Source organism: Aythya ferina (genome assembly GCF_964211825.1).
Source record: "Aythya ferina genome assembly, chromosome: 15".
Classification (NCBI taxonomy): Eukaryota; Metazoa; Chordata; class Aves; order Anseriformes; family Anatidae; genus Aythya; species Aythya ferina.
The window spans coordinates 17,243,933-17,258,318 of record NC_140314.1 but is presented as its reverse complement, the minus strand read 5'-3'; the positions used below and the strand labels follow the sequence as shown (position 1 = coordinate 17,258,318).

The window sequence follows — 14,386 nt, the reverse complement described above, 5'->3', positions numbered from 1 at the left end:
CTTCACTTATCTGACTTGACACGGTGATTTTCACCTAATTGTCCTAAGGAGTCTTGTTGTCTGCATTTTACAAGGTTGCCTGCTAAGCTTTCTTATCACTGTAAGCATATCTCAGTACCACATTCCTTCCCTCTAAACAATGCAACTCTGCAAAAACAACATTTATATTCCCACATCTGGAAGAACGAATAAGCAGAACAGAAGACAGACAGTGAAGCTCCTTCAAGCAAGAGTGGAAAGGAAATTTTTTTATCAGTAGTTTGGTGAGCTGTGGACTACTAATATCTGATGTATTGTAAAAGCCTGAGTGCTGTCGGACTGTAGTTTAGTCTTTTTTGTGTTCTTTATGCACAATTTCAGCCATCTTAAATTTGGGACTTTGGTTGAAGGGATGAGCTGCCTCCCATGAACTCATTGCTCCCAATGGAAATAGCTTTCCTTTAGTCTCGAAGCAAGTTTTCATCCTGTGTGCTTTTGATTAATTATTGCAAATGATTGCTGGGGTGTTTTTGTTTGTTTTGTTTTCCCCCCAACCTTACTGTGTGGGATTGTTCTTAGCATTTGCTATTTTGTGATGTCATGTACTTCATTTCTTTTCTTTGCAATTTTGTGCAATTTCTAACAGGTTAATTTCTTTCTCTCTGCCCCTTTTTATAGCAAAAAGGCTGAAATGCTGTTAGGACTGGATGAGATGTTTGTGTGCTTCTCTTCCCCTTTCTTCACACGTGTACCCTCCCCTCTACAGGCTGCCCTGCCAGAGCCCCTCCTCTGGCTGGAAGAAGAGAAATAGCAAGCTCCTGTTTTGTGAAGGAGGCTGTCTTTCACTGCCTTGCTCAGAGATGCCTTTGAGAGGAGAACTGATGTGATTTTGTTAACTTCTGGGCTGAGGAGGGAATTTCACTGGTCATGGGGCTGCAAGCCATCATTTTACTCTATGCTGTTGCAGCAGAAGCTTCTGGGAGTAAGTAGAATAAACTTTTTCCTCTGCTAAGACTGATATCTCTCAATGCAAAATATTTCTGCCAAGGAATGATCTCACTATCAAAACCAAGGAATGATCTCACTATCAAAACTATCAAAATCTCACTGTAAATTATGTTACTGCTTACAATTCTGCACTAATTTTTGTAGCAGCTTTGTCTCGATTCTCAGTGTAGTGTAGCAGCTAGCTTTACAGAGCTCCCTGGGTGGTACATGGGCAGGTGGGAGGGCACCCTGCCTATAATGCTGTTAAGTAGCGCATCTTCCTTCAGGATTACAAGAGAGAGCAATGGAAATGGTGAGATTATGCCAATTTTCTCACCTGAAAATAACAGGCAAAAATTCTGTGCTAGCCTCTTGTTCTAAACCTGTGCTCACTTTGTAATTTGGCAGATGAAAGATTTTCTTAAAAGTGTGAATAAAACATGAAATGTCAATTTTGTGGTCCTTGGTTATCCTTTGTAACTCTTGTCAACTGAAAAGCGATAAGTACATGAAGTATGTACTATGTGATTTTCTCTATGGAAGAAAATTTACAACTTAAAAAAACAAAGAGCAGAAGCTCTAAGTTTAGGCACCTTAACAAAATTATCCAAGTGCCTGACTGGACTGTCTGAGGTGCCCAGCTAACCACAGCATCTGTCTGTGATAAGCACATTGAACACTTCTGACTACAGCGTTCAGGTATCTACGTGGGAGCTGAGAGAGCTCTTAAATCTGGTCCTGGGGAGGCATGCTGAACATTTTAAAAATCTGATGCTGCATAAGAGATGAATTTTCCAAGTTTGCCTTACTATATTTACTTCAAGTTTATTGAATGCGATACTGATTTCTTCATTAAAAGCTAACAACTTGAAACAAACTTTTTCCACAGTTTAAAAGAAAAGAAGGGGGGGGGGGAAGGGAGTGTCTCTTTTTTTGCCTGAACCACAAGATACTTAGGGATGTCTTAGAGGCAGTTGCAGTGATGCACAGGAAATAGATACCCTAAAACTTTGACTGGTCTTAACTTTCCATGTGCAAACAGAAATTCTCCTCCAGTCTGTCATGTGCTTTTTATGTTGTCTAGCAGTGCTTGAAATTCCTACCTTCATGTCAATGCGAACACGAAGCAATTCCCTGTGTGATGTAGGTGTGTTCTGGTCTCCCTCAGATTCACTGCCCTCCCAGCCCAAGTCTGAAGGAAAGTCATGCTGGAGAGCAGGCTCTCCGGTGCTGAAGGATGCTAGCCTTGAGTTGTGATGTTTAAGTGTTTGTTCCTTAGTGGGCTGGTGCTGAAAAAAATCTTTCTTCAGCAGTAAAGCTTGCTCTTGTTCCTGTTTTAAATGGTACTTATGAATTCTTGATTGTCTGTGTGCAATAAAGATTTTAGTTAAGTAGACATTTTCCTAAGTTAAAGGCCTGTGGCTGTGCAGAAGTTTGGCGTATAGGAAATATATTTCTTTCTTGGATTAAGAACCCCTAGTTAATGCAGGCATAATTCCATTGAAAAAAGAGCCATAATTTCCTTTTTGTTCTTTATTTGGTTATCCATGGTATTGTTGCATTTCCATACCTACCTCAATAAATACACTAAGGCATGTCATCCCTTCATCTGTGAGCTTGTGTGGTTTAGACACATGGAAAAGGGTGAAAGCAAAGTCTAATCCTTGCATACTTAGTAGCAAAACTCTTTTTTTTTTTTTTTTTTTTTTTTTTTTTTTTAGGGGTGGGGGGTGTTGGGCTTTGGTTTCTGTTTGGAACAACTCAATGAATGGTTGAGGCCTGGTAGCAACAAAAGGACAGAGGGTAGAGCCACGCTGATGTTTCATGTGGTCACATACTTTAACTCTGAAAGTAAATGATATTTTTCTACTCAGTGGTTGTTTCTAAGATTTTCTTCTGGAAAATTGAACTTTTAAAAAAGACAGAATATGCTAGTTATTGTTTTTCTCTTTTCTTTGATCTTTTCACTAAAAAGAAGGCAAAAGAGAATAGATACATATCTATACAAAAAAGTGTAAGATTGAACACTAGTATATACTACCTGAAACAACCACTGCTCTTCTCTCTCCTCCCCTTTCCCCCCCAAGTGAGCTCCAAAGGGTTCAGCTCACAACACCACGGAGGGTTCCTGTCTGGAACAGGAGACCCCTTGCTCTTGGTGCTGAAATCAAATGTACACTTCACTTTTACACAGATGGTGGTGGTACGGAATGGGTAAGAATCCTTTGTAAGAAATATAAAGTGGATCTCAGCACCAAACTGTTGGATATGATCCTTCTGAGTTGCTCTAACATTATGACTCTCAGGGTAAGGATGTGTGCTTGCCCCCCTAGGGTGTTCATATGTTGCTTCTTATTATTTCATGTTGGGTTTGTGGTAATTGAAGAGCAGCAGATCTGTCCTGAGCTGCATACAAATTTTCAATGCTTTTCAGTAATCTTACCTGTCATTACAGGATCCTCAGAAAATTTAAGTTCTGGAGCTTCCTGTTCTGCTGATTGTGTTGGTGAGTAACACAAGACTGTATTCAGGCCTTGTATGTGATGAGGAAAGAATGATTTGAAAACTTCCTTCTCTTCAACAGGGACGTTGATTTATTAGAAGAATGATATTTATGTCCAAGTGATATGCATTCATAGAAGTATCTGAGAAGTCCTACTGAACTTTACCATGCACAAACAGCCTCAAGTTCACATTCTGTGAACTGAGAAAACTCATAAACATTAGGGCTAAACAAACTACTAAGCCAGTGCAGGACAAAACCCAGCCATGTATGAATGTCTTTTTTCCAGAACCCAGTGTTAGCTCCTTTCATACTGAAATGGGCATGAAGAAAGACTTCTCCTTCATACTGAAATGGGCATGAAGAAAGACTTCTCCTTCAGTGACCATGAACAAAACTTCTCTTCTTTAAAGGACGGACAGACAGGAAGACAGGATATTGAGCTGACCTGGAAAGGTTTGGTTGGATGGCCTGAAGTACAGTTTATAACTTTTGCATCTGATTTACATTGCCAGCAGGTGCTTGAATGTGCATATATATATATATATATATATATATATATATATATATATATATTATGTTTTTATTGTAGCAGGAGGGAAAGCATGTGGATGTTCTGCTCACAAGATCTCACCCTGGCCTCTTAGCTTCCTACCCAGACAGTGCAGCTTAGAGACTCTTGGTTTGTTCAGCATTATTTCATCCCTGTGTGGCATTGTCATTGAAAGTGCTTGAGTGTGTCAGTGCCACTGTGAGGCAGAGAAAAGGAAGCTCTATTTTATGGGAGTCACAGTGGTCATTTTTCCGGGGTCTTGTCTTCTTCACCTGAGAGAAGAATGTGTATTTTCTATGAATCTTTCCTCTTCTGCACTTCAGTGGTCCTAGATAAGGCCATACCATGATATCTTCTAGGGATATCGTATTTGTTACAATCTCACACATCACAGACACCAAAACTTTTGGCACTAAAGGTATTATGACTCCAATCCTCTCCTCCTATGAGGGTAAATTATCACCTGGCCTAGAAGAGAATCTCCGATTAGAGGAATACAGACACTATGCAACACGCATCAGGGTGTCTGACGTCGTGTTCTCTAGAGGACAGTGCTGCTAATGGACGTTGCAAGGTCACAACAATGTCTTCATATACAAACATGAACAATCCCTCTCTTCCCATGCTTTCTTTTCCTCAGCCTGGATCTTCTAGGGTAGGTTGTCAGAACCAAACAAACTTTAGTTTGTGAAGGTCCAGCTTTGCTGCTCTCTGAAAGGTGTCAAGAGAGCATCGTGCCACAACTGCATTACATTCTCTTTCTGCTCTTGGAATTAGATTCCTGACTTGATGGGAATTGTGAGGCTGTGAGCATAAGAGAGAGGGAAATTCTCTCCACCTTCCATATAGGAGCTATTGCTTGCATGCAGGGTGCTTTCAGAAACCCGGTTCTTTCAGTTGTAAGCCCAAGTGGGAAAGGAACATTTTGAAAATTTAGCCCCTTACTTACCTGATTTTAGTGGTGAAAAGATTAAAAAATATATTTTAAAAAGGAGGAAAAAAACCTGCAAGAGACAAAAGGTTTTTTGTTTGTTTGTGTTTCCTAGGACACAGTGCATCATACTTCCCCCAAAGAGCTAGATACAGCTACAGGTATTCAGCAGTCACCAACACGTTCCTGCAGGAGAGTATTTATAAAAGCAGTGGCATCTCTTTGGAGAGCACAGTGATCATTGAAGTATTGGGGAACTGCCAGATGGTTTTGAAAGTGAGTATTGTCATAGTCTGAGTGATTGGGATGAGCTAACATGGAACTGTGTCTTTCTGTGGGATTACTGCTACATTTAATATATATTTTTTTCTTATAATTAAAAGTCAGTTAGATCCTGGATCTCATAATTAGAGTTGCAGATTTGCCTGAATGCAACACAGCTTCAAATTAAATAGCTTAGAAGGCAGATTAAACAAAACATTTTCTTTCTGAAGTGGCCTGTTTTGTTTTCATAAATTTCATTGTTTTGTTACATTAAGTGCAGAACTAGATATGAAATACAGAACTAGATGTGAAGCTAATCCCTTTGAAAAGAATTTGTTTTATTTTTAATTACTTTCATATCTGTAGCTGTAATTTAAAAATAGCAAACTTTTTAAAGAGAACTTGAGAAACCTGTATGATGTGCTGGATAGGTGCCTTTCCTAGTACAGTGTAAAATTCAGTTTTGTAACACTCCATTGATCACAGTAGAAGATCTCTGTCTTAGTGACAGACCAACAGACCATTTTCAGTTTACAGACCTCTTCCTTGGGTGAACCCTGTGGTAGGCAAGCTGAAGAATTACAGTTCCTAACAAGGTGAGCATGGAAAATAAACTCTCATCTGCCTTAGTTTTATTTGGGTTAACAAATGAGCTTATTCATCCGTTCTGTGGGGGAGTTGACATATGTATGCAATATACAAAAATATAGATGAAGCCAACAAAGAATAGGGTAGTTATCTCTGTCCTAATATGGCTATGTGGATAAAATTACCTGGTCAGTGGTAATGTTTTTGCATAAAAAAAATGAGAATTTGGTTACTGTCTTCAGGTTGAATCATTGAGTTCTGCCTTGTTATATCAGTGGCTGAACTCTGCTACTTCTAGCTTTTTGTCTTAGTTGAGGCCTCGTAGGACATGCAAAAGAATCTGTAGTTAAATGCTTGTCTTTATAAAATAGAAAATATTAGGGAAAAAATCACTAGTGGTTGTAATCTATGCTGTATTTAAAAAGGGGACAGCGGAACACCATTCTTGTTACATCTTTCGAGAACAGTTCTTCCTTAGTACTACCAGCCAAATTGGAAATCACTTAGACATGCATTTTCTCCTCTGAATTCAGTAAAATTAAACTATGAAGTGGCTAATGAATATGGAGCACTTTACTGTGTTTAGTTGCAAGAATCAACCAACATAAGTAGTCATTTTGCTTCTCCACAGAAGTAGAAAGGATTTATATTTATCCAGGTTCCTACTTTACCTTAGAATTGGTGATTGCTTCTGGCTTGAAAATAAAAGGGTATAACTGTGCTGTACAAAATACACTTAATAATCAGTGAAACTTATTTGTAGAAGAAATTTCTGGAAACTGTCTCAGATATTTACCCTGAAGATGTGGCTATTGCAGTTGTCTTGTTTGCAGCATTGAGGCTTTTCTTCATAGTCTTCTACTTACATGTCCTTATGTGACAAAGTCCACATGTTCCTAATGGCATTGATATTAATTGCTCTATAATCTTTACTTCTAGGTGCAAGATGTACAGATCAAGAAAAGTCTTGCATCCAGAGAAGAGTCTCTGAAGGAAATGGACACTCTAAGGTGGAAAAACTTCTAATTTAGCTTAGTTTTGTTTGTTTGGTTGGTTTGTTTTTGTTTTTGTTTTGATACTGTATGGTTTAGCAGCAGATAAATCTGAAGACCATCAGTAAAATGAGAGTTATATGGTCCAAAAAGATTTTTTGAACTTATTTTTCATCCTTTTTATGTAAAATTATTTGATGAGTAGACAGTTTAAGTGATTCTGGGTACAAACTGTCAAGCCTCTTGCTGCCTAGCAGCAAGTATGGAACATTCATTAGTTTTCTGAGTTGCAGTTGTTACTTGCAGAGACTCTTGAGTTTTGAACTCCATTTTAGAAGTTCTGTGTTTGTAGGGGACTGTATTTCTTGTGATGTAAAACTTTTTTTTTTCTTCTTCTTCCAGGTGATTTAAATTCCATTTATTCTTCTAATGTCACGAGTCTTCTAATGCCATCTTCTTCCACTTATACTAGCTTACTTTTAATATACTGTCAGTGTGTAGCTCTCTGACAGGCAAAAGTATGGACACTTGTGAAGAATCCAATACAAAAAGAAGCCTCTTCTAACTGTGGAGGTCCAGTATTTTTCCAGAGAGCTTCTTGTATTACCGAAAAAAAAAAAAAAAAAAAAAAAAGGAATTTCTGTTGTCTGGTCTGAGCCTCCTAATCTTCTCTTTGTCCTGCTGCTTGGATTCTCAGCCTTTAAACAACACTGACAAGTGAGATAATTGACTCAATTCAGAGTGTCAAAAAGAGCAAGTTTGGAGTAAATGTATTGCTTTTTATGTTCATCAAGAAGAGCTCTGTGTTCCAAAATAATAGTGGTATTGGAGTTCCAATCATTTATACAGGCACACATTCTTCCATAAAGATATTTGTTGTCTTATTCTTTGCAGAGAAGTGAAAAAAGAGGTAGCAAAGAAAGCATTCAGTGAAGTCTGGCTATTGAAAATAATTATTCAGACCAGTGAACCTTATTAGCATTTCCCTCAGCCTATTGTGAATAACAGTGGTGTAGCTTGTCCTCTGAACACACGTGTAATTTCCACAAATAGTAACAAAAGCAACCTCATTTGCCTAGGAGTATAGAAACCCTTATCCCACGTACAGTCTTTTCTTCTGGAAATACTTTTTCAATGCACTAACACCTGGACAATGTTTTCCTCTTGCACTGTCTTTATGAGTTGGCTTGAAATGAATGGTTAGTTCCAATGTTAATGTGCAGAAGAACCGTGTATCTCCCTGTTTGGGAGCTGACCATTGGAATACTGCAGAATTCTTCCTTTAGATGGCTTATCTTTCCCTATTGAGAGGGAAAATAGATTATTAGAGTACATTGTGTTAGGACTGAAAATCAATGTTCGAACACAGTCACTTCCAAAAGTGGAAACTTCTGTACTCTCAGCCTGGGATAGCAAAGTTACTGAGTCAGACAACAAGGACTGGGGGATAACACTATGATAAAGCCCAAGTATGTACACCTAGCAGAGCAGGAAGATAAAAACAAGGGGTTGACTGGAAAGCACTTACTCATGGTTTTGTGTGTATCACAGCAGAAGACAAATTTTTAAGAGTACATACAGCTGCATCACAAATGAGACATGCTCACCAATGCTGCAGGCACCCTGAATCATAAAATAAAATTGCTCTTTTACATTAAACAGTAATTGTTGCCATTAAGTACAATTGCTTGTAAATAGTTTCCCAGGAAATTGCTTTACTAAATGTTACAGTTATGTTGAAGATGTTATGATTATCTTGTTTGTTTGTTTGTTTGTTTGTTTTGATTGTTTTGAAAAGGGGCTTTTAGGGTCAAAGCTAAATCATGAAAAGTAGAGGTTTGTTATAAAGAATGGAGATAAGAGTAAGATGGATCCATTGTGGGGGAACAACTCTGTTCAGAAAATCTGAATCTAATGTCATAAGCTGACGGGCAACCACTGTTTTGAAGTAAGAAGCACTGTTTAATTGCAGGGAAGTACTAGAACAGCATCCTCTTCACTTTTCTTTCCATGATGGGAAAGTTCTGAAGCTCTGTCCTGTAAGAAGTGAACAGACTTGGGCACTAAACATAAAGTGGGGCATTCTCAGTGTCCTGCAGACGTCACAAGCATCCACTGCTCATGCAGTCATTGAAGACGTGAGACCTGGTAGAGTCATGCTCTAGGTTGACTGTTAGCCTTTGTGCCTACTATGTCTATCTCCTTGTTAAAGACTACAAATTGTTACGGCTTGATGACAGGCTAGCAGCCTATGGTGCTTCTCTGATTTGTTTTAGTAGTTAGTGTTATGAAATTATCTGTAATTTGCATTCTTGTTGGGGTTAGGAAGCCAACACATTGTTACCTGAGCACAGTTTGCACTTGTTCTCATGCTATTGCTACATAGCATTGTTTAAATAAATGTTCCTTTATAAGGTGTGGGTCATATTCAATTCGATTTCTTTGAGTAGAGTAAAAATATTCTTCTTAGTTAATCCTTCTCTGCAAACACAGAAAATCTGAAATGAAAAAGCATATGTCTGTAAATGATCTGATTAAAAATAATGCACTGAAGTTAAACACACCCACAAACCCTGGCTTTAATAAAACTTGTCTATGATCTTTAAAATGATTGGGCTTTCTGTGGCTTTTGTATCAAACCAAGTGTCCTGCAAGGTAGAATTTATGTCTCTACTCTTTCATTACAACAAAGCAATGACTTTAAATCATTGTAATAGGCCATAATACTTCCTAGTATTGTAGCATGCATGTGTGATTTCACACTTTACATTTGTTACCAGATGGATGTGCTGGGAATATGCCCAACCAGGTATCAGCGAAAGGGTTCTGTTCTTGTCAAAACAAGGGACTTAAACCTCTGCTCTCATCGATATTCTGGTTTTACTTCTGTGCAGTCTGTTGCTCTTCCTCGTATGTCGGTAAGTGCTGGGAAATGGCATTGGTTCTTCCACAGGTCCTTTTAATTTCTTTGGAAAGTCTAAGGACCAGGTTTACAATTCGTGTCAGGTACTTCTGTGGGAAGGAACATTTTTAGTAATGTAAATGAAAACATTTTGAGTAGTTGTTTATGCTCAATTACGTTTGTGCGTGTCTACCCAAATTTGAATCCTTAGCAAAGAAACAATTACTGTTGTTGTTGTCCTTTTAATGGCTATTAACATAATCTGGTTTTAATGCAGATTTGTACTGTAGTTGTTGAGTATTATAGAATAAATGCAAGAGGTTACTATGGTGCTTGTATTAACCTCTGTCATTAAAACGTTATAGTGGAAACTGACAGAAGAGCATGAAAGAGGGGAATAGAAAGAAGGAAAAGAAAGCTTTTTTTAAAAGCAAAATTTACAACTTTTCACTGCTCATAGCAAATACTGTTAATGTTTGTATTTTGTATCACTTTAATTAGGTGAAAAATAACTGTTCCTTGTATTGTACTAGCTAGTCATCATTTACCAGCCTTTTTCTTGACTTACTTGACCAGAAAGATCTGCTTAACACTAATGCTTTGCAAACTGAAATGAATTGAGACCATTTGACACTGAAAGTTAATAGCAGTTGCATTTCAGTGAAGGAAAAGTGTAGACTGAAAAAAAGAGCACATTAACCTACACAAGCTGGGGGCAATCAGAGGTCTAGACAGAAGACTTAACTACATCACAGAACTGGAAACCTCCATGAAGTCAGGAGTGAAAAAATTGGGCAGCCTGACATAGGTCATCAAGACTTTCCCTGAAGTATCTTTTCTTCTCAGTCGGAGCAGCAGATCCTGTCTTCTAAACTGGAATGTGTTCAGAGCATTAAGGATGGAGTCCTGGCAGAAGCCAAGTGTACTGAATCCAACCTCGTTGCACCATTTTCTCAGAAAGGTGGCAGGGTAAAGACAGAGACTCGGTCTTTGTTGAAACTCTTTCAAGTGGAAGCAGAGACACTGTACAAAAAAGGTAATAGGATGTTTCTGCTTTATCAAGAATAAAATTATTTCTTGCAAAACCAAATGATTTCCTAGAAGAATCTTGGGACTGCATCTTGCCTGTGAGAACTCCAGATATTTCTGTTCTAGTATTAAACTATGTGAAAGGTGATGTTTGTACAGTCTGGGCTACTGACAGCTGCCATTTTTTTGAAAGCTGGAGAGACTGCTGTAACTGTACTTTGAGTGGTTATCTAAAAGTGGTAGATTGAGCTCTAAATGTGAGGAACCTTTTTTTTTTTTTTTTTTTTCCTGCTTTAAAAAAATATATATATGAATTTCTAGAATACTTTTTATTTGTATTTGTACTGATGTAAGATGACGTGATCTTCCTCCTGGGGAAGAACCTTAGAGTCCAGCCATGTATTATTCTTGGCACACAGATCTATTGAATTTTGGGAGGTTGGGGTATGGGATAGAGTAAATGATTATATCAAACTAGAAAGGACAATGATTGTAAAGAATCAGGGTAATTGTAAAAGGCATATTTATAGCAACCAGGATTTTTTTTTTTTCAGATGTATCTGCTTTGTTTTGTTTCTCTGAATTTCTTTCACATCACATTTGTGTTTAGGCCTTCATTCTATGATATTCAACCAGAGTACAGGCATACATATTCATCCCTTGACTTTACGGAAACTAGAGAGATTCTTATATGTAGAAAGAAATGCTGAGAGTAACATTTCCCTAAAATTTGGTGTTAACCAAAGCAAATGGCCAGAAACCAGATGTCTGATTTTTTCTTACATCTTTCCAGTGGACTCCAAGGATCTATATATGACCAGCATGCTCTATGAAAGGGAACAAACCAAGAAGGAGGTCACTGGGAAGGAAGTGACCAACCTATTGTGGAGGCTTTGCCTAGCACATAGTACGAGTTTTGAGGTGAACTTTTACATGTAACTTCAGTTTCTAGTAATACACTTTTTGGTCAAAAAAAAAAAAAAGTGTAGTGGGCCATATCCGGCTGGCGGATGGTCACTAGTGGGGTCCCTCAAGGCTCCATTTTAGGGCCCTTATAAATGTCCTTACAAATGATTTGGATGTAGGACTAGAAGGTGTTTTGAGCAAATTTGCTGACGACACCAAACTTGGAGGAGTTGTGGACTCTGATGAGGGTGGAAAGGCCTTGCAGAGAGATCTGGACAGACTGGAGAGCTGGGCGATCACCAACCACATGAAGTTTAACAAAGGCAAGTGCCAGGTCCTGCGCCTGGTAAGGGGCAACCCTGGCTATATGTACAGACTGGGTGATGAGACGCTGGAGAGCAGCCCCGCAGAGAAGGGATCTGGGGGTTGTGGTTGACGGCAAGTTGAATATGAGCCAGCAGTGTGCCCTGGCAGCCAGGAGGGCCAACTGTATCCTGGGGTGCATCAAGCACGGCATCGCTAGTCAGTCGAGGGAGGTGATTGTCCCGCTCTGCTCTGCGCTGGTGCGGCTTCACCTCGAGTACTGTGTGCAGTTCTGGGCACCACAGTACAAGGACATGAAACTGTTGGAGAGTGTCCAGAGGAGGGCTACGAAGATGGTGAAGGGCCTAGAGGGGAAGACATAAGAGGAACGGCTGAGGTCACTGGGCCTTTTCAGCCTGGAGAAGGGGAGGCTGAGGGGGGACCTCATCATGGTCTACAACTTCCTTGTGAGGAGGAGTGGAGAGGCAGGTGACCTATTCTCTGTAAACACTAGTGACAGTGATTCAAAGATTGAAGCCAAAATTTCCTTAAGTGGTATATTCTTTATTGCAGCGCTGGATGCACGGGGGATCTTTCCACCTATCGTGCATGTCCGAAGTAACAAACCATCTCATATTTATACATCAAAACGATGAATATTCTATTTAAACGCCTATACATATTAATTACCTAAACCTACTCTAACTTCGTATGCTAATTAGCTTATCAGTCCCTGCGCTTGCGCAAAGCCTTCCAAGAATTGTGGGCTGGGGTCTTTGGGACGTGGGCAGTGGTCTCTGGGAAGAAGACCGTAGGTCTTCCTCGTGATGCACTTTTCACCTTTTGCTTAAAAAATGCCAGATAGGATGAATCAGTTTTTTTCCAAGCTGAGTTGGATTTCGGCCTAAATGAGGATCGGCAGATAATGGGATGTCTCAGTTAACAAGACGTAACAGAAGGTTGACTCAAGTTATCTCAAGTCTCAGCCTGACTGAGGGTTGACAGATAACGGGATGTTTCAATTAACAAGATGCTTCAACATAACAAAAGGTCGACAGATAACAAGATGTCATCTATTTTGTTCTCATTAATTTTTAACCACAAGATTTATTCTATCCTAAAGTGAGTCGATACAATATCAATAGGACCTGCGGGAACGGTGTTAAGCTGAGGCAGGGGATGTTTAGGCTGGACATCAGGAAGAGGTTCTTCACCGAGTAGGTGGTTGCGCACTGGAACAGGCTCCCCAGGGATGTAGTCATTGCACCAAGCCTGTCTGGGTTTAAGAAGCAATTGGACTGTGCACTTAGTCACATGGTATAAACTTATGGGCAGACCTGTGTGGTGCCATGAATTGGACTTGATGATCCTTATGGGTCCCTTCCAACTTGGGATATTCTACGATTCTATGGTCTGAGAGTTCTACACAGACAGATGTATGACTTCCATTGGACAAGTTTAGAATCACTCTAGCACCATTACTGTGGCCCTTCATTATCCTTACGTAATCCATAGCATCAAACCTGTTTCTATGGGAATTGTACAATTTATGATGCAGCAAGAGAGTGTAACAGAAAGAGGGAGATGGGATAGTAAATCTAGTAGCCTCGAGGTTATGGAGGTCACTTATTTTTTAACTGGGTAAATCCAAGTGTTTGAAAGCAATTAAAAAAATAAATAAAACAAAAACCCAAAAATGTTCTTTTGCTCACTAAACTGACTGGCTTCTTTCCACTTACCTTTTTCTATTACCTGCATGCTGTACTTACTGCCTTTGTTCTCCCTGCCCTATTATGATTTAACTGCATGTTTTAGTTGTATCTTTACAACTTTGTATCTTTACAACTTTACAACTATCTTTGTATCATTAGGTATCAAACATATATAAACTCTACTGTAGCTCAGACAACTTTATATATAGGAGTTTAAAAAAAACTATTTTTGCTGCAGATTGGCTAAAAATTTTGAAAGCTGAAACATTGTGTAAAATGGAATTTATGCATAATGGGTTGAAAAGTTTCTAAGCTCTGTTATTATGAACAGATTTTCAATCTTTATTCCAAGTTAGTTGTAATAGAGGTGGGGAAGCAGAAAGATATGTCCCATTTCTGGAGTATGCAAGTAAAGCCAAAAGATGAATATTTACATTAGCATTTAGCATTGCCATAAATTGTTAGTTATGTGGTTTGTTTAATATTCAAAATTACTACCTAACATATGAAACTAATGTGAATTTCCAAAAATATGTTTTTAAACATCATACATCTCTCCTATGTCTTGTGACCTTTTACTGTTCTTGGATATGGATTTATTGTTAGACATGTCAGAAGAATACTGGCTCCAGGTTCTTCTTCTGGTAGTTATATGTAGCATGGGCCTGATTCTAAGAGTCAGCAGAAGTTTGTTCTGGCTACATTATGCTAAATAAAGAACAGTTTTTGTAGCAGAA

At 38.8% G+C, this 14,386-nt stretch overlaps 1 protein-coding gene across 6 annotated transcripts; it reads left to right on the top strand.

The window, feature by feature from the left end:
* Positions 1 to 172: 172 nt before the first annotated feature.
* LOC311444902 (uncharacterized protein) lies at positions 173 to 7,430 on the top strand. 6 transcript variants are annotated; one of them, XR_014698121.1, is made up of 8 exons: positions 214 to 263; positions 746 to 961; positions 3,422 to 3,472; positions 3,759 to 3,925; positions 5,069 to 5,229; positions 5,748 to 5,813; positions 6,745 to 6,815; positions 7,200 to 7,430. XR_014698121.1 is itself a non-coding variant. In XM_084536351.1 (7 exons), the coding sequence occupies exons 4-7, from the start codon at positions 3,823 to 3,825 to the stop codon at positions 7,201 to 7,203; spliced, it is 339 nt and encodes a 112-aa protein (XP_084392477.1). In that variant the 5' UTR covers positions 173 to 263; positions 746 to 961; positions 3,422 to 3,472; positions 3,759 to 3,822; the 3' UTR covers positions 7,204 to 7,430. The 6 variants fall into 6 exon arrangements, 5 of the variants coding, with proteins under 5 accessions (XP_084392477.1, XP_084392475.1, XP_084392476.1 ...); XM_084536351.1 differs by lacking the exon at positions 5,748 to 5,813 and having other exon boundaries at positions 173 to 263; XM_084536349.1 differs by lacking the exons at positions 5,748 to 5,813; positions 7,200 to 7,430 and having other exon boundaries at positions 173 to 263; positions 6,745 to 6,961.
* The last annotated feature ends 6,956 nt before the right edge of the window (positions 7,431 to 14,386 follow it).